Source organism: Rhinolophus sinicus, chromosome 13, assembly GCF_057876585.1.
Source record: "Rhinolophus sinicus isolate RSI-liver-muscle chromosome 13, RSI-T2T, whole genome shotgun sequence".
NCBI lineage: Eukaryota > Metazoa > Chordata > Mammalia > Chiroptera > Rhinolophidae > Rhinolophus > Rhinolophus sinicus.
Window position 1 is genome coordinate 49,271,734 of NC_142513.1, and position 19,605 is coordinate 49,291,338.

A 19,605-nucleotide genomic window follows, 5' to 3' on the forward strand; every position below is an offset into this window, starting at 1 on the left:
AAAACGCGGGGAAGCAGATACCCTGCCAGGTAAGCTGGGGCCCCTTCTCTTTCCAGAGGGAACTCAACACTCTTCCAAGAGGGGTTTGGGTAAGGCGGCATATCACGCTTGGCTCCACCTCTCCGAGGGTGGCCTGTGCCATCCTCTCCCTGAGAGCAGTTTGAGGGGGTGGAGCTTGGGCTCTGCCAGGGACACAGGACACAAGGGCAGTGGTGAGGCTGAGCCTCCCCCGGCACAGACTCCAGAGAAAACCTAGCTGAGGACCAGCCCTGCCCATCTGGGTGGATCAAAGAGAGCCTGGGGGGCGAGGGGTTGGTTGGTAGGTTGATTGGCAGCAGGGCGGGGCCCGAGCAGCCCCACACCACCGCCTGCCCCCCACCCTGGGTGCCTGGGCAGGCCCACCCATCCTGCTTCTTGAGTCAAAGGTCTCGGCCTCCTGCCTCATCTCTCCAAGGCCTAGGGCCCTACCCCTAAGTCAGCCCCCGCTGATAAGGGGCACCACATGTGGCACTGTGGCCCAGGGCAAAGGTGACTCTGAGGGGCCTGGTGCTCACCCCTGGGGGTGGGGGAGGCTCCCTCCTGAAGGGGGGGCCCAGGAGCCAGAAGGACCACGCTCCAGGGGGCATTCAGGCAGCACCTTTGGGGAAAGGGGGACATCAGCCTTGAGCATGTCCCCAGGAGAGACACTGGACAGGAGCCTGGCTGGCTGCAGGTGCTGGGGTTGGTGGTGTCCATCAGACCACCTGGAGCCATGGCACACAAATGCCAGCAGCTGGCTTTGCTCTGGGATTTTCTCCCCCATCCCCTGGTAGCATCTGTCAGTGCAGCCCATGTCTGGTCTGCTCCGTCCCTGTGCAGCCTGTCCCCTGATACTTGTTCACTTGGGGAGATGGCCCTGCCTTTGAGGACTGGGCTCCCTGAGGACAAAAATGGGAGTATGTGCAAGTTCAGTGACCGGAAGTGACCTCACAGGGTGGTCCGGGCAGCTCTCGGTGGGTGGTCACGCGCCAGGCCTCTAACTTCCTCCGTGAGAGGTTTCAAGCCGGCCCTGCCCATGGTTCTCCTGCCTCCAGGGCAACACACCTTTGAAACGTTGAAACGCAGAGTGATCCCCCTTTCCAGGCCCCTCAAAGGTGTAACCACCCTTCAGGAGCACACTCTCCCCACCTGGCTTTCTCCCGCCTTCAGGTAACCTTCCTTACCTTCCCTCCTTAATTCCAAATGGATAAAATAAGCTGCAAACTGTCATTCCCTAGAGCATTTGACATCTTGCTTCCTGGCATGTCGTCCGTTTGGCTCAAACAAATTCTTATAAAAATTCTCTACAGGTTTGGAAGTTCTGACGTGGCCACCCCACAGCTGGGAGCAGCGGGGGAGGAGGGAGTGAGGAGAGTATCACCAGCTCCTGCCCCGCCCCAGCCGGTGTGCTTTGTAGGAAGCCTGTCCAGGCAAAGACCTTATCCCAGAGATCTAGCAAATTACTAGGCAGCCGTCTGAGTGGGGCCCAAGCACAGACGTGAGCAGAAGGCACCTTATTAGGCTAATTACGGGCTCCTGGGCCATGATACCGTGTGCCACGTAAGATAAACTCCGGGCTGGCGCGAGAGCAGCTCCAAGGACTGTTTACCCTGGGAGGGGTGCCTGCCACTGAGGCACTGGGGGGCAGGGCGGGGGGATGGAAGAGTGAGGGGGAAGGGGACCCCAGAAATAGTAGAGGAGTCTGCACACCCTTCCTCGTCTGTAAAGTTCACCCCTCCACACACCTGATTCGCCAGGAATGGCTGGCCACTGTTTGGCCGACAATGATGCTTCTAGCAAAACTGGCTTCGCCCTGCACACAGATTAGCTCCTTTTGTTCTCCCAACAAACCCATCTTTTTTTCACAAGTAGGAAAACTGAGGCCCAGGGATGGTAAGGGGACTTGCTAGCAGCCGTCAGAGCTGGAAACCAAGAAGCAGCCCTAGCCCTAAAGGGAAACCAGACTCAGGAAATTCCCAGAACAACAAGCTCATGGCAAGCGGTGCCCGGGAGGGCTGGTCCCCCCACAGGATCCTTGGTGGCTGGGCCTCCCAGCTGGCAGCCATTGCAACCTGTCCCGTCACAGGAAAGGGAAGGGCGCCCTGCCCCAGGGCAGGTGGGTGGGCGAGGCTGGCTGCTCCCCAGCTCAGGGCTGTGATGATGCCCTGTGGCTGGCTGCCCAGACCCCACCAGGCACACCCCTGCCCCACCTGACAGAGTCTCCGCCTCTCTCTCCGCCCCGGGGGGGCCGCCCTCACCACCCTGCCCCACACCCATCAGTGTATCAATCTCAAGCTATAGGGAAATGACCCTTGGGGCTGTCCACACCGGCAATGTCAAAGGAAACACAAGGACTAGAGGAAGGATGGTGCCCACTGAGCTTGTGGGGACAGGGAGGGACGACCTGTCATCCCCTGTCACCTGGTCCCCCTCTTCTATGAGCAGCCAGTCACCTCACAGCCCTGGCTGGCTCTGTCTCTGGAGCCTGGCCCCTCCTTAACTGTCTGTGTGTCCCCATGGGCTGGAGAGCTTGGGGGACAGGGACGGGGATGGGTGGGGACTCTGCCACACCTCCAGGGAGGCCCTGCCCGCTGAGACGCTGAGATAAGGAACAACGCAGGACAAGAAAAAGAGCCTTCCTTCAGGGGCCACCAGGAGTCGCTCAGAAACTCCGCGTCCCTCCCCAAGGCCCTGTGTCTCGGGCACCACCACCCAAGGCCTTGGGTTCTTTAAGGAAAGGAGGAGGCACGTCCAGGCCTAAGTTGGACCTACCGGCTTCACGGCCTTGACGTTCTCCTTTGGGTCTTTCCCTCTTCGTTAAATGAACAGAATAAAGGGGCACAGCCTTGCCTGACAGCACACGTCCTCGGAGTGGTGCCAGGGTGGCTGCAGAGCACTTGGGAACTGGTGCAAATACCAGGCCGTCCGGGACTTCCTGGGTCAGAGACTGCTGGTGGGGCCAGCACTGTTTTTAACCAGCCCTCCAGGGGTCAGGGCAGCCATCGTGTGAGACCTCCCGGCTCAGAGCTTCCCTGTCCCACCCGGGACATGACTGTCCCCACGGAGTCCCTCCAGCAGCTCCAAGGCTTCTCCAACGGAAGAAGCCGGCTCCAGGGCTCCTCTCACCTCCTTTTGTCTAAAACCACACCCGGGCTGATGCCTGGGACCCCTGACCTGTCTGAATGTCCTCTCACCAACAGTGGGAGAGAGCATGTGGGACACTTGGAGGTCAGATCCCCTCCTCGCCTCACAGCTGGAAACCCCTGTCCCATGGATGTCACCTTCCAGCTGGGTCACAGAGCTGTTTCAGTGTCTTGTCTCCTTTCCTCAAAGGCAGCACCAAGCACCTGAGCAGAGACAAATTAGGGCATTCTGTCACCTCGGCCTGCCTAAGAGAGAAGGAACTGAAAGGTCATGCAGAGATGGGGTGGCTTTCACAGCGGAGTGCCCAGAACTATACTCCAGGAAGCCAGCATACTTTGCCTGGGTTCCCTGACTGTGCCCCAACAGCCCCAGTTCACAGGGTCAGGGCCAAGGGGATGTGTTTTCATGGCTCTCTCCGGTCCTTTGCCCAATGGGGGTCAGTGTGCTCACCCAGAACTAGTCTGTGAATTGGAGCTGAGTTACATGGGGTGCAAAAGCCTGCAGCGGCTGCCTTACCCTGCTTCCCACAAACCAGAGCTCTCCAAGTCTGTCCAAGACAAGAGCTGCGTCTGTCACTCACTCACCCTCTCTGTCTCCCCCGGCGCCAAACCCGCGTCAGAAAGACCTGCGGTCAGATAGCATCAGATGGATGATATACGAATTATAGCTCAACCAAGCTGTTACAGGAAAAGAAAGTGTATGCAGAGAAATCTCACTTCCACCCCTTTTTGCAAAAATAAGCAATGTATATAATTTTTTAAAAATTTTTATTGGGGAATATTGGGGAACAGTGTGTTTCTCCAGGGCCCATCAGCTCCAAGTCGTTGTCCTTCAGTCTAGTTATGGAGGGTGCAGCTCAGCTCCAAGTCCAGTCGCCATTTTCAATCTTGAACCGGCAATCTTGTTGTTAAGAGCTTGCACTCTAACCAACAGAGCCATCCGGCTGCTCCTCCGGAAGCTCAGCGGCAGCTTGTTGTCTTCAATCTAGCTCACTGGCCCATGTGGGAATCAAACCGGCAACCTTGTTGTTCAGAGCTTGCGCTCTAACCAACTGAGCCATTTGGCCACCCTACATATAATTATTTTAAATGTCCCCTACTTTCTTACACATCCAGTGGCATCTTATCTGTACTATGTGGCACCCTAACAGTGCGCCCTATGGCTAACAGTTTCCATCTGTCTCCTTTTTCATGAGTGCACAGTACTTCCTGGTGGGAACCTGCCCGTTGCTTCATCTCCGTTCAGGTGATTCGCTGGGGGCATTCCTGGATCCGAGGGCACAGAGCAGGTTTGGCCAATGTGCACACTGCCCTCCGTGGCAGGCAGCCGTTGTGCTCTCTCTCCAGCCAGGGGGCTGGTCCTTGATTGTTTGCAGGCGCCTCCGTCTTCTCATCTATAAACCGGCTGCTGTGGGAACCCAGCGAGTCCACACAGGTCAAGGGCGCAGAACAGTGTCTGGGACATAATGAACACGACTTAAGTGGGAGCTCATTATCATCACCCTCACCTTCACGGCTGAGCAAGCCAAGGTCTGGCTGGCAAGCTCTGCCCACTGCCTGGCACAGGCGTGGCTGTGGCTTCACCCAGAGCACAACAGTGTTCAGCCCAGTGAAGGGGGCAGACGAGCAAGAGCAGAAGTGGGTGGGGCCTCAGGTGGAGGAACAGAGTGTGCAGGGTGGGGGTGCTGTCGAGACAGCCGAGGAGGTCAGTGCATCCTACATCAGAGGTGATTTGGGGAGGTGCCGAGGGTCGTGGGGTGGCGTGCTCTTTAGACAGGTTTCAGGGAGGGCCTGTCTCCTGAGGAGCCTTTGCGCAGAGGCCAGCACAGAGCAGGGAGCAGACCTGGACCTCTGGGTCAGAAAGGGTGAAGGCCCCAGGCAGGCACCCCGCTATGTGCCAGATGCGCAGGGAGATGCGTGCGTTCCAGCAGGGTGGGCGCTGGCAGGAAGGGAGGGGTGAGGCAGAGTTCTGGGAGAGCAGCAGGTGCCAGGTCAGGTAGGGTCTAGTGCCATGGGGAACAGGAAGGGAGGCCACCTATGAGTTCTCATCGGAAAAGGACCCAACCATCTACCTCTGGATTTGAAATGCTCCTGAGGGGCTGGGCTGGGAATAGGTTGTATGTAGCCTGTCAGGGGGGGCTGCTGTGTTAGTCCAGGCAAGACAGGGTGGGGCCAGACCCAGATGGCAGCAGTGGAGACGCTGCCAAGCCTGCAGAGAATGGTCTGCTTTGATGGTGGGGCCACTGGAATTTTTAATCTATTCATCTCCATGTGGCTGGGTGTACATCCTTGTCAGTGACAGGCCTACACCTGCTGCAGAGACCTTCCGGAAACTTCTAGGGTGTCTGGGGTGGGGGAGGTAGTGAGAGGAGCAATCGAGGAAATGAGTGCGGGTCCCCAGATGGGGCTCCTGGTCCACTCCCCACCTGACGTATGTTTAGGACCTGTGCAAAGCCTATACTTAAAATAGCATGAGCAGACTCTTCACTGAATTTCCAAAACGTCACCTGGCCCAGCCACTCTGCTTTGTGGCCCTTCTATGGGTCCTCCCCGATATCCCCAGGGCTTCTCTGGACACTGTGGTTCCAAGGGCTCCCGGACATTCAGGAAGGAGCCCGTGGGATAAAGCGGAGCAGAGGGGCCCTGAGGACAGGTATGAGGGCACGGAAGTGGCAGTGCTGCTGGGACACCCCCAGGCCTCTGCAGGGAGCTGGACGCCCACCTGAGCAGGTGGGGGACAGAGAACACGTGGTCATGGACCAGAGAAACCTGGGGGGTTGTGGTTACAAGGATACTGGTGGGGGAGCTGGGGCCACTGTCCTGCTGGACGGAGCGTGCAGGGCCTCGCGCACGGCTCTGGGCTCAGCCCTCGCTCAGTCACATGACCTGCTGCACCTCAGCGCCCCTTCCATCAATGAGGATGGCGTCTCCCTCCCTCTCTCTGGGGCTCATCATCAGTAGTAACTGAGCTCATGTGAATCAAAGCACCTTAAAGTTACAAAATGCAAAGAAGAATGCAACAGTGACCACCATAATTACCCGAGACCATGGAAACCCCGTCTCTATCAGGTAAGGGGTGTGTGTTCGCATGCGCGCGCGTCCCAGGGGGGAGCGAATATATTCTCAGCACCAGAGGGCTGAAAGGCATTTGGTGGTGAGAAATGCAAACCAGCAGCAGCCAGGAGTCCCTGGGCCCCAGCTGAGCACGGAGGCCCACTGGGCATCCTGCCAGGCCAAGGGCAACGCCAGAGGTCGGTCCGCTCTGGTCTGGGAAGTGGGTGAGGGAGGGGCCCTCCCAGGGACAAGGGAGGCAGGGGGAGGGGACGTCTGGTGTGGGACGGCCCAGGTGCGTGGTGGCAAGTTGAGACAGAACGCGGTGGAGCGATGATGGAAGCAGAGCTAGGTGGGAGTTACACAGTGACAGTGAGGTCTGGTTTAGAGGAAGGGGCTGGAAGGCCCCATGCCTCCCCCGGCCCTATTGTCACTCGTGCTGTTTCACCAGTCAGCCCTTACAGGAATCCTGAGCCTTCCAGGTCTCCACAGAAAACCCCTCACTGGGAGCAGTTCATGAATTCCAGGAATTTACTGGAGCCCTGGGGAGCGCGGGAGGGGCCTCCCGGCCCAGCCTGGCTGCTCTTCCTTCCCTCCCATGCCTTCTCTCAGCCCCTCCCCGTGCCTGTCCTTAGAAGCCCCTGACAGCCTGGACAGTGCACTACCCCAGAGCCCCACCGCACAACCCCACCCATAGGCCCACCATTTGCAGCCCAACCACACACAGCCTTTCACAGCCCCACCCACAGCCCTGCCCACAGCCTCCTACAACCCCACCTCATTTTCCCACCTCCCCTCTCCCACGGCCCCGCCCACAGTCCCACCCACCACGGCCCAGCCCACAGCTCCACCCTGCAGTCCCCCACAGCCTGACCCCACAGCCCTCTCTACCTGGTAGAGAAAGCTGATGAGGTTGAGAATAGTGCATCTTTTCCAGTTTCAGCAGCCTAGAAAGGGTCAGGGCAGGGCGCTTCCAGATGAGGGAGCCGTGGGCACCACCTTGGTAGGGATGCCAGGAAAGGCACGAAGAGGACACCAGGTGTGGTCTGGTTAAAGAAGCCCGTTCTGGTCAGAGAGAAGACGGGAAGACGAGAGGACAGGTAAACATGAGGATAATCTAGGACAGAAAATGGGAAAGAAAAGCTGAGAGATACACAAGATACAATAAGTCTACCTTCAACTAATATGAAACAAAAAAGGAGAGAACATGGAGGGAAGAAAATCAGCAACAAAATATTAGAGGAGAACATTTCCAGTCCTAAAGAGACACGGGGTCTTCAGATGAGATACAACAGGGAGTTGGAATAACAGGGAGTAAGAAAAGGGTGGAAGCTTTCAAGAGGGTAAAAGGAAACTGTTGGCTGGGAGGAGTGAGAATGGCAGTGGCGTCAGACTTCCCATGGGTAGCAATGGGTGTAAGAAGACACATGGGAAGCAGTTTTGAACCTAGTTTTCTATACTTGGCCAAATTATCTGTCAAGTATGGGACAGAATAAAGATATTTTCACACCTTCAAAGACTCAGAATTATATGCCTCCCACGCATCCTTTCTTGGACAGTTATTTGAGGATGTATTCCAACAAAGTGAGAGAGAAAACTAAGAGAAAGACATGGCATTTGGACTATAGAGTGACCCTCTTGGGTGCAGTAAAGGGTGTGACAGGGAGCTAGATGGGGTAGGGAGCCGGGAGAGGGTTGGGAGGAGGTCTTGGGAACAAAATGGAGGTAAAATCGAGGTTATGGCAAAGGCACCTTATTAGTTTGTCAGCAAGAAAGAAGAAAGGCAATTAAAAACTACAGAGAAAAAAATGTAATAAAATTAAGTTTCAAATATACAGCAAACTCCAATGAGATATGATTTTAAGCTACAGATGGAGTGTAAAATGTGTTCACCCAATTTGCCCTTGATACTAAGACTATCTTCTTGGAGTTGCCCTGTCAGGGGTGGGGGGTTGGGGGGGTGACTGTCTCCTCACGGAGAAGGAAATGTCCTCTAGCCCAGGGCCCCGCAGTGCAGTCAGTGACATGTAACGCCAGACAATCTCAGAGCCCAGGTGGTGCAGAGGCCATGAGAACCCACCTTTACTACAGATAGAGTTTGCAGATGTAAAGCTTCAGAGGGAATCCACAGGAGAGTCCGGACATTCCCTGTAAGGTAAACGCAGGTTGGAGAGCTGGGCTGAATTACCCATATTTCATATCAGGAAGCCAGTAGAGGTCTAACAGTTAAGTGCGCGAACTCATCCTAGAAAAAGTGCTCCACACCTCATGGCTGAATATCACTACAGTCACTTTCAAAGTACACCCCTTGGGAAGCTATGCACCGACGCCAGCGCCTAGCCCACCCTTCAAAGCAATTTTGGAACTCTTTTTCTGGAATGGCCATCAGAGCTGTCATCGTATTACCCTTGATGTCCTGAATGTCATCAAAATGTCTTCCTCTCAATATTTCCTTTATCTTCGGGTAAAGGAAGAAGTCATTGGGGGCCAGATCAGGTGAGTAGGGAGGGTGTTCCAATACAGTTATTTGTTTCCTGGCTAAAAACTCCCTCACAGACAGTGCCGTGTGAGCTGGTGCATTGTCGTGATGCAAGAGCCATGAAATGTTGGCAAAAAGTTCAGGTCGTCTAACTTTTTCACGCAGCCTTTTCAGCACTTCCAAATAGTCAACTTGGTTAACTGTTTGTCCAGTTGGTACAAATTCATAATGAACAATCCTTCTGATATCAAAAAAGGTTAGCAACATCTTTGCAACAAGTTTGTGAATTTAATTGTCAGACCTTTTTGTATATTTTGCCTAACGCTCATAAATCACAAAACAGGAGGATGGACAAGCATTTAATTGAAGCTTCAGGGAATAACCAACAAGATATTTAAAAACAGAAACAATGCAAAAGGGCTAGCCCCAGGCGGTGGTGGTGGTAGTGGTGGTGGTAGGGGGGACAGAGACATTTTACCACTAGGTTTTTGGGTATTATTTAGTTTTTTAACCTTGTTTGTATATATTACTTAGACTTTCAAATTCGTGAATGTTAGAAATGAAACCAACGACTGAATTAATTCCGAAGTCCTTGGACACTCTGAGTCTACATAAAAGCAGAGTGAGCCTGCCTCCAGGTACCACCTTCCGTCTGTCTGTGGGGTCACAGCTGTGAAGGCTTCTCCCTTTCAGAGGCTGGACCCACACCCTCCTCCCTCTGGCCAGAGCAGCTCTATTTTTATGTCTTGTCCTTGCATGGCTTATGTCCCAGCCAGCGCTGGGCTCCAGGTGCCAGGCTTCCTGGCAGTGTCCCTATTTCGGGGGCAGGGTTCTGCCTAGTGCAGCCAACTCAGCACGCTTCAGGAAGCCCATCATCACAGGGACAGCCTGCAGGCCTACCCAGATGGGTCCGGTGACACGCAGGAACCACATCTGTGGAGTATAAAATTGTCGGACATTTCTCACGTGATGTAACAACAAGAAAGAGAAAACAAACACCACAGCTCCCACCACCTAGCGAAGCCCCAGGGCCCTTCTGAGCCACCTTGCCCTGACGACCCCATGTGGTGGGTACTCTTGATCTGTGGGTATGTCACAACTCTGCAGTTTTCCAGCATGTTCTACGGCAGCGCTTCCATTTGGCAGCTCCCTTTCTTTGTGCAGCTCCCCTTCTCTGTTTCTAAATGATGCACGCAATTTGTGCTTCGTGCCTTTGCACTAATGTGCAGGCAGCCACGGGGCGTGTCCCTCCTGGTGTGGGGGCAGGGTGGGGGCCTTTGGAGGTTTGCTCTCCCCGAGGGCACAGCCTTGGGTGCCGTGGGCATCTCCTGGGGCAGCGTGGGTGCTCCCCATCTTACCTTTGGCTACCTCTTAGCCTCACGAAAGTGCCATCCTGGTTTTTAACTACAAAACTTACACCTGGGTCGTTTTGGGAATTTAGGATAGAAACAGATATTGTAAATAAAAAGCATCCGTGCTTTCCACTACTTAAAAGATAACTGCCTTGCCTTGTGTCTTTTGTCAGGATTTGTTCTATGCATGTAAATATATAGCACAATTGTATAGCTATTGAGAGAACTGGCTTAATGAAATGATTACACTCCGCATGCTGTTTTACCACCTGGAGAAGCTGGATGTTACGTAGATCGTTTAACTCATCCCCTACTCCTATTTATGCTACTTTAAATATTTTGGTACTTTAACAGATAACTTTCTTGTAATTTGTTTATTATTTAAGATTTGCTGCATTCACAAGCATGTATGTAATGGAAGTGCGAGTTTTGACCCCCCCACCCCAGCACGAGCCAGTCCCCACACACTGTACATGCCTCTCTAGCCCCTGTGCCCCCCACAGTAGAGGCGCCCCCTCCTTGGGGGCGGAGGTGTCCTTCCATTGCAGTCAAATTCATGCATTTGTAGCTGGTCTTCCCAGAGTGAGAGGTTCCTATAAGGAATGACCTTGACCATGGTGGGGAGAGGCTCCCTCTGTGCTCTGGGTGTCCAGCCATGGCTCTCACTTAACCCTCCAGAGGTGTTTACAGAAAGAGCCGGACACGAACAAGAGATGAGACGCGGGGAGCAGCTTACGTCCTCGGAGCAGGCAGCCACTCACTGTTTTTCAAAAGCAAGAATGGATCAATAAGCAGCCCTCGGGTGGCTGGTGGCAGCAGGGGCCAGGGGAAGCCTGTTGGTTATGCAAACATACTGATATTTATAGTTGCTACTCACCCAGCTCTCCTGGGGATGAGGTTGGGAATGGAAGATAGCGTGTGGGGGGCGGGGGAGCCAGGCAGGCGGGCCCCCAGCACAGCTTCCCCACGAAAGCCTACTCACTGCCTATTTTCTTCCTCCTGAGCTACTGGGTGGCCTCTCGAGGTTTCAGAAGACCCCTGGTTTCTGAGATGGCTCTCTGATGCCAGACCAGCTTCCTCAGCAGGAACCCACAACTTCTTTGAAACCCTGGGGTTTCAGTGACGTCACAGGTGATGACTATTTTAAATTCTTGCTTCTCCTGTCAATATTTTGAAAGCATCTGGGCTCCTCCTCACACATAACTATTTATGGAAGTGGTTCCAGCTTGCTGGGCTGCTGTCTGGGGAGTTCCAACGGTAAGGAACCAAGTCCCAGAAGGTGAACAGTGGCTGTCCCCGGGAACTACTCCAGCCAAGCCTGGGCTCCCAACGTCTGGGCACCAAAGCGACTTGTGTGCGAACATGTGCCTGTTTCTGTGATGATTGAGTACAGGCTGCACAGCCCTCCTCATCTATGGCACAGAAAACACGCTTTGATCTGCAAACGCCTGCCCGTGTACATGTAGCTTCCTAAGAGTCACCTCTGATCAGTGCCATGCCTATTGTCGTGGTCATTATTTTACATTTCTTCGTGGTTCTCATACACCCTCAAACAAGGGGTGACAATGTAAGCATCACGTGAGTGCTGGACACAGCCCTGGGTCTGGGGGCACCTTCCTTCTGTGCTGCAGCGGGCATCACCCACTCCGTCCCACTAGCCACAGGCTTTCCACTGCTTGCGGCAGACAAGCCCGGCTTTGGGGAGCAGCCAGGAGACTTAAATGGGCTCTGGTGTCAAGACATGCCATCCTGCTCCCCAGATCCCTGGGACCCCAGGCCTGTCCCCAGTGCTGGGCTGACCCTTGCAGCAGAGCAGTTTGGGGACTTCAGGGGCTGCTAACAGGGCATGTTCTGGATTGGGGGGGCAGGTATCTGGCTGAGAGACAGGATGGTCTGGCTGATTCAGAACCTCCACACTCCACTGGGGCTGAGGGGTGCTGCCTGGGAATGAAAGTTCAGGTGTTTACAGGGAATTTTAGGGACAAGCGCTGTGCCCTGCTGGGGACCCACAGCCTCACCAAAGGTCTCCTCAGTGCTCCGGAAGATGGACTTGTGAGGCTGAGCTTTTTTAGGGGAATAGGGCTGAGGTGAGAGGTGGGAATAGGCTGACAGGCCAGGGGTGTGAGACTACTCACTCTCTGCAAAGTTCCAGGCAGGGTTCTGCCCCTGGGCCAATTACACACAACTACGCGATGGGCCATTTCTGCCTGTCCTCTCCCAGAGCCTGTCCAAGGCGTGCCCTGCAAAGGAATCAGCTCTGGCAAATACAATAATGAATCATAAATTTTATTTCAAAATGTAAACGTCACTAAACATGCATGCACGTTAAAACAATAAAATTTACAATTTAGTTAATTTTTTTTTCTTTTTGCATAGGACATCATTACAATATAGAATCTATGCCATACAAAATACATACAAAGTTTTACCCGAGCAAGCCAAGGCCAGAGGGGACTGTACAACTGTGATACTGCACTGTAGTGATCCAGGGAAGATGAAATGTGCCCTTTGGAAGCATGACACGGTGCTGGTTTAAAAAAAAATAATGAAATAAAATAAAAACCCAGTTCCTACAGAAAAGGAAAACGTGTGCTCGATGGAAATGGTCTTGGACCCTTGGATTCTGCCTTGGGAGTTTGGCTAAAGATTCCAGAGACGCTCCATCAATGGCTTTGGATGGGGAAGGGTTCATTTGTGTGGGACTGGGGGCGGCTTCAACCCCAATGCATGCACCCCACACAGCAATTCCCTGGCACGCGGGAGCCACAGCAAGCCCCACGCCCTACAATGCATAGCTGCTCAGGACGGCACTTGGCACAGGGGGACTCCAGGGCGAGGCCAGGTAAGTCTCCCACCCACACCCAGAGACAGGCACCCTGACCCAGGAATGGATGCCACACCCCCCAGGTGTCCGAGATGCGCTGGGAGGTGGCCCCCTCCCTCCATATGGGGGCAGGCTGGGGACAGATCCGGCCAGCCAAGCAGTGCCAAGTGTGAGGGCCAGCCTTCACCCAGACCTGTGGTTGCCCTGCAGGCATTCGGCTTGCATCCTTGGCTTGCAAATGAGCATGTGCTGTCCACATGTCAGTAGAACACCCCCAAGCCCTGGGACCAAGCTGCTGCGTGGCGGCCCACTCCTGCTCCCCAGGCTTTCTGTCCCCCCCCCCCCCCCAGGTGTGATGTGTGGGCAGGGACACCACTTCTGTCCCATCCTGTTCTTTACATGAAAGTAGTTAAGGGCTTAAAGCTGCATGAGAAGGGCAGAGGCTGGGCAGGGCCAGGGGGCCACAATGCAAGTCTGCAGAGAGTCAACAGGAGCTGAGTATGGCCCCTCCTCTCAGGGGTCCAGGGCTCACAACTGCTGCAAAGCCTACTCTTCTCAAGGAGCAGTGGCTGGGGGAAGGGCCTCTCCCTAAACCATGTTCAGGCATTTATCAGTGGTAAGCTGGATTGAGGATCCAAATTCTAGTACAGAATTCTCTGGAATGTGTCCCGGACAAACGTTGGAGAGCTAGCCTCCGAATCAGGAAGCCAGTCACAGGACGTAGCTCTTCCCAAGGAGACCCTGAATTCAGCAAGCGTCAGCCCACAACCTTGGCACTCGCTTTGGAACCCGTGGTCACCGGAGTCGTACATGGACCCTTTGGACAGCAAAAGATGTGGGTGACCTACAAAGCATTTCAAGCTGGCTGTGATGTACAGACACCTCTGCCCCTTTAAACCTTCAAGCACTGTCTTTGAGTGACTTTTTAAGTGGGTCTAAAAAAAAAATCAGTAATACCTGTCAGAAGTCACAATCAGGTAGCCGTGTAAACACAGCCAAACCAGGAGTTGCGAAACAAGGGGATGTATTGCTCAGATCACGTCTTCCTGTGAGGTGGCACTCCTGCTTGCTGAGCTCCAGACTGGAGTGCCTGGGGGGTGCTATGGCCCTGGGCAGTCGACCTTAGCACCTGCTTCTGGCAAGAAAGAAGGCCCGGTCTTCTGGAGACACTGGGCTGGGCAGCAAAAGGCTTGAGCAGAGACCCCCGCTCTGCCACACCTCACTTGGGACCACAGGAAGCCACCAGGCCTCTGCATGTCCCAACAAGCAGGCTGGGGGCCACCTGTGGCCCGAGGTCTGTCCCCACCTCTGAGTTACCTTTCCTTGGTCTGAGCTGTGTCCCAGAGCCTGGTGAGGTCTGCAGACCCCTGATGATTGCCTCTGGCGGTTGCACCATAGCAAATCCTGCACCCGCCCAGACATATGGCCTCAGAGTAAAGGACGGGCCTGCACCTCAGGTGCAGTGGATGGGGGTGTGGCAGGAGGTAGGGCGGGTACCCCCAGAACACGTTCCCCCATGGCACCCCACCGGACAGGACCCTGGGCCTTGTGGAAGGGCTTGTCCCTCTGTCCTTCCAGACAGCTATAGAATTCGGTAGGCATACAGGGAGCCAACAGCTGTTCCCCTAACACGGCTAACACAAAGGGGGGTTCCCACGTGGGACATGAGCTGCACACCAGCCCCCACAAATGGTCGAGCCCAGGGTGACTTTGAGGCCTTTTTGGATGGGACTCTCCCTCTACTCGGGCAACCTTTGTTTTGAGGTCTCTGCTCCCTTAAGAGTGAAGGTTTGAATTTTCACTCTTATTTCTAGGAGTCCTATGGGTTCCTCAATCACACTGAAACCAGCAAGCGTGGCCATAAGCCAGAAAAAGGAAAGACCCTGAAATGAACCCAGGCTGGGAAGACATTTTACATCTTAGAGGACAACACAGGCTGTTTCAGGGGGGTCCTCCCCGCGGGGGCCTCAGTGAGGGCGGCTTTCCGGGCCCACCCCCCTCTTTCACGCACACTGCACGTTCCGTGATGAGATCCGAGTAACGGCCCATGTGAACCTGGTCAGAGAGTCACGGATGTTCCCACCCTTCGAGAGAGACCGATTTTAGTCCCAGATGGTCAGGGCAGTCCAATGGACGGACCCCAGGCCCAGTGCTCAGGGGTGCTGGGCGGGAACTCCCTCCAAGTGCCGAAGTCACAAGAGCAGGTCCCCAAGACTCAGAAGGACCCACCCTGCCAGTAGACCAGACTGCGTCGGGAATGAAGACACTCCTTTGCCAAAAATAGCCAACGCCTGCATATTTCTGTTTTAAGGCAATGTTAGCCTTCCATCTATCAGACGGAACAGCCCTGGGTCATTGAGAGGAAAAATTAAATTAAGTGCTCTCTTTGGAAACAGCAAAAGCCCGGTTTCCCCCACCCCCACCCCCACCCGCCTCAAAAACAAACCAGCTCTTCTCTCATTCCAAGACAACTGGGTTTAGAATCCTTTCCCCTTCTATGTGCAGACAGACTGGCTTAGCAACCCTCCGTCCCAACGCAGCCACCGCAGGCGCGCCACAAGGAGACACGGGGCTCCTCCAGGGGACGGTGCTGTGTGACCGTCCCTGCCTTCCGGGACCCCCGGTTGGTAAGCGCACCAAAGGACTTTGGAATAAAATTCCTGAACCTGGAATGTGAGTTCCTGAGACATGACGTATTCATAGTGTGGCTTTCTCCGCCTCACGCAGAAACAACTTTGGGAGGGCCTCACACTGGCACTGGGCACCCCAGCAGTGGGGTGCTCTTCTGTCCAGGCCCCCAGGGCACAGTCCACTCTCTCCGGATCCAACGCATGCAGGGCCATCACACAGCCCAAGCGGAGCCCAGCGGCTGGGGTGGCCAGCTCTGCACCCTTACCAGAGCGAGGACCACCCACAGCAAGACCACCACTGCGGCACAACTTGTTACCTATCCTGCTACTGAGAAGCCACCACCAAGCAGGGGCCAATCCCAGCAGACACAGTAGTTAGATACGGGCACCCAGGTGTTGCACACGGCAGGGTGCCACCCTCGTAGCCACTACGAAGAGAGGGCGCCCGTCCACTCAGGAGCTGGCCTGAAGCAGTGACCAGAGGCTGTGATGTAAGCACCAGCCAGGTCTGGGTCACTGGGGGTGAGGGCTGCACCCCACGCTGTGAGAGGGTGGGGTGGGAGCAGGGTGGCCACACCAAGGCACTCTGGGCCCAGGAAGCCCATGGACGGCCCTCTTGAGTCCCATGAGCCATTCCTCCTCATCAAAATGGGCAGGTCTCTGTAGATACCCAAGTCCGCCCCAACACACGCACATGTATGTACACACACACACACACACACACACACACACACACAGAGTCCTGGGGGCTTATATTTACAGGCACCAACTCTCTGGGGAAGGGAAGGGAAAGGAAGGGACGGGAAGGGCGGTGCCTGGGCAGCAGTGCCAGGAGACACCCCTGTTGTCTGCAGAGGAGGAGCGGGCCGGAGCCGCCTGACTGACCCGCCAGGGCTTGGACCCCATGCCCGCTCTCGGCTCCTCCTCTCCAGCAGAAGCTTCGGGCAGGGTGTGGGCTGGGGAAGGGACGCAGAGCTGGAGGTGCGCTCGCTCTCAGCTGGGGGCACAGTGGCTCTGAGAAAAGCATTCCTCACAACTTTCCATCTGGTGCTTGCTCTGGGGAGACAGACCGCGCGTTCTCCTGACAGCATGTCCCATAACACCCGCGTCACCACTCCTGGAAAGTTCCACGTCACAATGTTCCAGTCTCCTGCTACGGATCAGTCTTTGCGAGGGACAGCCACATGCCCCGCCACATATACACAGCCTCTGGCAAGGTGGCCCAACAATTTCACCCACCGGTTCAAACAAAGGAGTCCCGACAGCAGGTAGCAGGGCCGGTGGGAGAGAACAGGGAACTGGACGCACCGACACTTTGGGACATCTCTGCAGAAGACCAGAGCTCCCACGCTCTGCTCCAGACGGAGAACGCGGTGTATTAGTGGCAGGTCCCCGGTGCCTTCTGCAGAGACACAGTAGCAGGCGACCCTGTAGGGCATGTACCTGGGGGTATGGGGATGAGGGCCAGGGAGTGTGACCCGGGCACTGCTTCATCGATGGTGCAATGGTCTCCCAACCCGGCTGCACCGCTGCTTCCGGTGCCCCAGACAGAGGCCAGACAGGCTCCTGGTGGCAGGGACAGCGAGATGGTCCTCCGGAGGGCTTGCTCCTTTGCCCGGCGCGACTTAAGGCATCCCCTCTGACCCGTCTGTGTCCTGACCCCAGCCGGCCACTGGAGCAGGGGCCGGAGGCTGGGCGGGTGGCAGCAAAGACGTGCAGGCCCCCAGAAGACAAGTGTCAGTGACCATGTCCACTGCCAACTGACCAACGGACTGGCCTGCAAGCCGGAAGCGGAAGTCTACCTGCACTGCTTCCCCTGCTTGTCCCCAGCGTGTTCCCAAACCCAACAGAAAGCTCCAGAGTGCAAATCTATATACAGAGTAAGGCGGCAGGAAGCGTGTCCTCACTGACCTCCTGGACCATGTCCATCCCTGAGAAAGGGGGTGACACCGCTGAACCTCACCGTCCTGGGTGTGTCTATTGTGCAATTTGTGGATGGTGTTTTTTGAATTTTTTTGTTATTTTTTTACAAATTGAGTTTGACACCTGAGGTGAAGAAATTGGGGGTTTTTGTTGTGGACATCACAAAGTTCTCTCTCTTCTTTCCTGTTAGGAAAGGAACAGATGCGGGGTCAGAAAAGGTGAGAGCATCTGCTCATGGCTGTAGTGGGACGATGGGGTGCCCGCGCCTGGGGCGCACAGGACAGGGAGGGGCGCGGAGGGCGGGGCTGTGCTGCTGCGCAGGCGCATGGCCGGCGGGCGCTCAGGGCGAGCTGGCGGGGCTGATGGTGGGGCTGCTGGCGTCGGAGCGGCTGTAGTCGCTGAGCGAGCCGGTTCGCGAGCCCCCGCCACGCCGCTGCAGCATGCCGGGGTGGAAGTTGGCATGGCGCCGGGCATGCTTGGTCAGGTGGTCGCTGCGCATGAAGCGCTTGTCGCAGATGGGACAGCTGAACTTCTTCTCGCCGGTGTGCGTGCGGTAGTGTCGCGCCAGCTCGTCCGAGCGCGCGAACTTCTTGCTGCAGTCCTGCCAGCTGCAGGCGAAGGGCCTCTCACCTGTGGGCGACACGGGCACAGGGTCAGTCGCGGTGCAGCCCACCGCCTCCCCACCCCCGTGGGCCGGCTGGCCACCCACGCGACCCCAGGACAGGCCCCAAGACCCAGGCCTGCTCCCCCGAAGCCCGGCCCCCCACAACCCTCGTGGCGCTCTCTCCATCCCAGCCCCATCACCGCCGGTGTGTGACACATCTGTGAGCACAGTGTGCAAGCCAGTGCCCTCCAGCCACACCCAGGACGGACGCAGGCATCCCCCGATAAAACAGCAGCATCTCAGGTGCTGCAGCGGCAGGGCCTGAGCCTCCCCCGCCCATGGACACCTAAGTACAGGGCAGAGCATGCCATCCAACAACCGTGCAGGGCCAGCTGTCCGCAGCCTGTGGGGAGCACAGACAAGCCGTATGGCTCTAAGACTGGGAGCCAGGGGAAAAGGGTGGGGGCCCAAGGACAGCTCCCACGCCTGGCAGAAGCCAGCTGCCCCACGCTGGCCCCGTGGGAGCTGCACTCCAGAAACCATCACCCCTGCAGGGCCTGGAGACAAAGCCGACGCACCCTGCTGTCATTCTGACCCTTTGCAGTCCCCTGATCAGTAACATAAGGGGGTCAGATCCAGCAATTTCCAGGGCCTGAGAGTCTGTGAACAAGAGGTCTGGTTCACCTCCACAGGCTCCAGCTAGAGTCTGCAGCTCCTTCCCACAGAGAAATCCCAACGTGGCCAAGTGGTGACTGCCAGCAGAGCAGGCTCCTGCAGACCCAAGCATGGTGACAGACAAGGGCAGGTGACCGCCCAGAACACCCAGTGAGAGGGAGGTGACAAAGGGCAGCTCTGGTCAGGACCCCGCCCCCTCCCTCCCATCCTTGGTCAGAGCAAGGGACAGGCCTGCATTTACCCCGGCTAACTCTGAACCACACGAAACCACACCAAGTGCTCAGGGAGAACCAGGAGGGGCTCTGACACCCCAGAACACTGCCGTCCTGGCACTGGGGATGGCCACGCAACCACCCTTCCTGCCCTGCCTCCTCCCTCCCACCCCGGTCCAGACAGCCAGTCCTTGAAGCTGGCCCACCTGTCCCAGAGGAAATCCACACCACCCACCTCAAATGAGCCCATCAACCTTAAATATAAACAGACACCCAAGGATAGCCAGATGGCGAAGGAAAACCAGCGGCATGAAAGGGAAGGGCCAAGAGCCACAAAACCACCGACTCCAGAGGAAAAAGAAGGAAGCCAGGAAACAGAAGAGAATGTTAACCGAAAAATTCTAATTAGCATTCTCAGAGAAATTTCAGACAAAATTTTATGCATAAAGCAAACAGGATACCATAAAAAGGAAGTTCATAGAACAAAAAATAGTGTTCGGAAATGGAGAATATCATTGCTCTAACAAAAATTCCATAGAAAAGCTGGAAATACACTCAAGGAAATATCCCAGAAAAACAGAACAGAAAAACAGCTCTAGAAAATATGTGAATGTCACAGTGTTGTCTTCTGATGGTGCTGAAGTGGAGGGCTGTGTGTATTTGCTGTTCTTACTGATTTTATGTTTTGGGGGGA

At 55.6% G+C, this 19,605-nt stretch overlaps 1 protein-coding gene and 1 long non-coding RNA gene across 2 annotated transcripts in view; both read right to left on the bottom strand.

Annotated features, from left to right (window-relative positions):
- Window positions 1-3,910: 3,910 nt before the first annotated feature.
- LOC109459043 (uncharacterized) lies at window positions 3,911-8,286 on the bottom strand. Its single transcript, XR_002139327.3, has 2 exons — window positions 7,104-8,286; window positions 3,911-4,617 (listed from the first exon to the last, which is right to left on the bottom strand). It is a non-coding gene; the product is annotated as an uncharacterized LOC109459043 (long non-coding RNA).
- Window positions 8,287-12,308: 4,022 nt separating this feature from the next.
- The window catches only part of KLF13 (KLF transcription factor 13), a 44,120-nt gene continuing 36,823 nt past the window's right edge, over window positions 12,309-19,605 (bottom strand). The window contains exon 2 of the mRNA XM_019753212.3: window positions 12,309-18,050. Coding sequence (XP_019608771.1) covers window positions 17,761-18,050 — 290 coding nt within the window. The 3' untranslated portion in view covers window positions 12,309-17,760. The remainder of the gene's footprint in view (window positions 18,051-19,605) is intronic.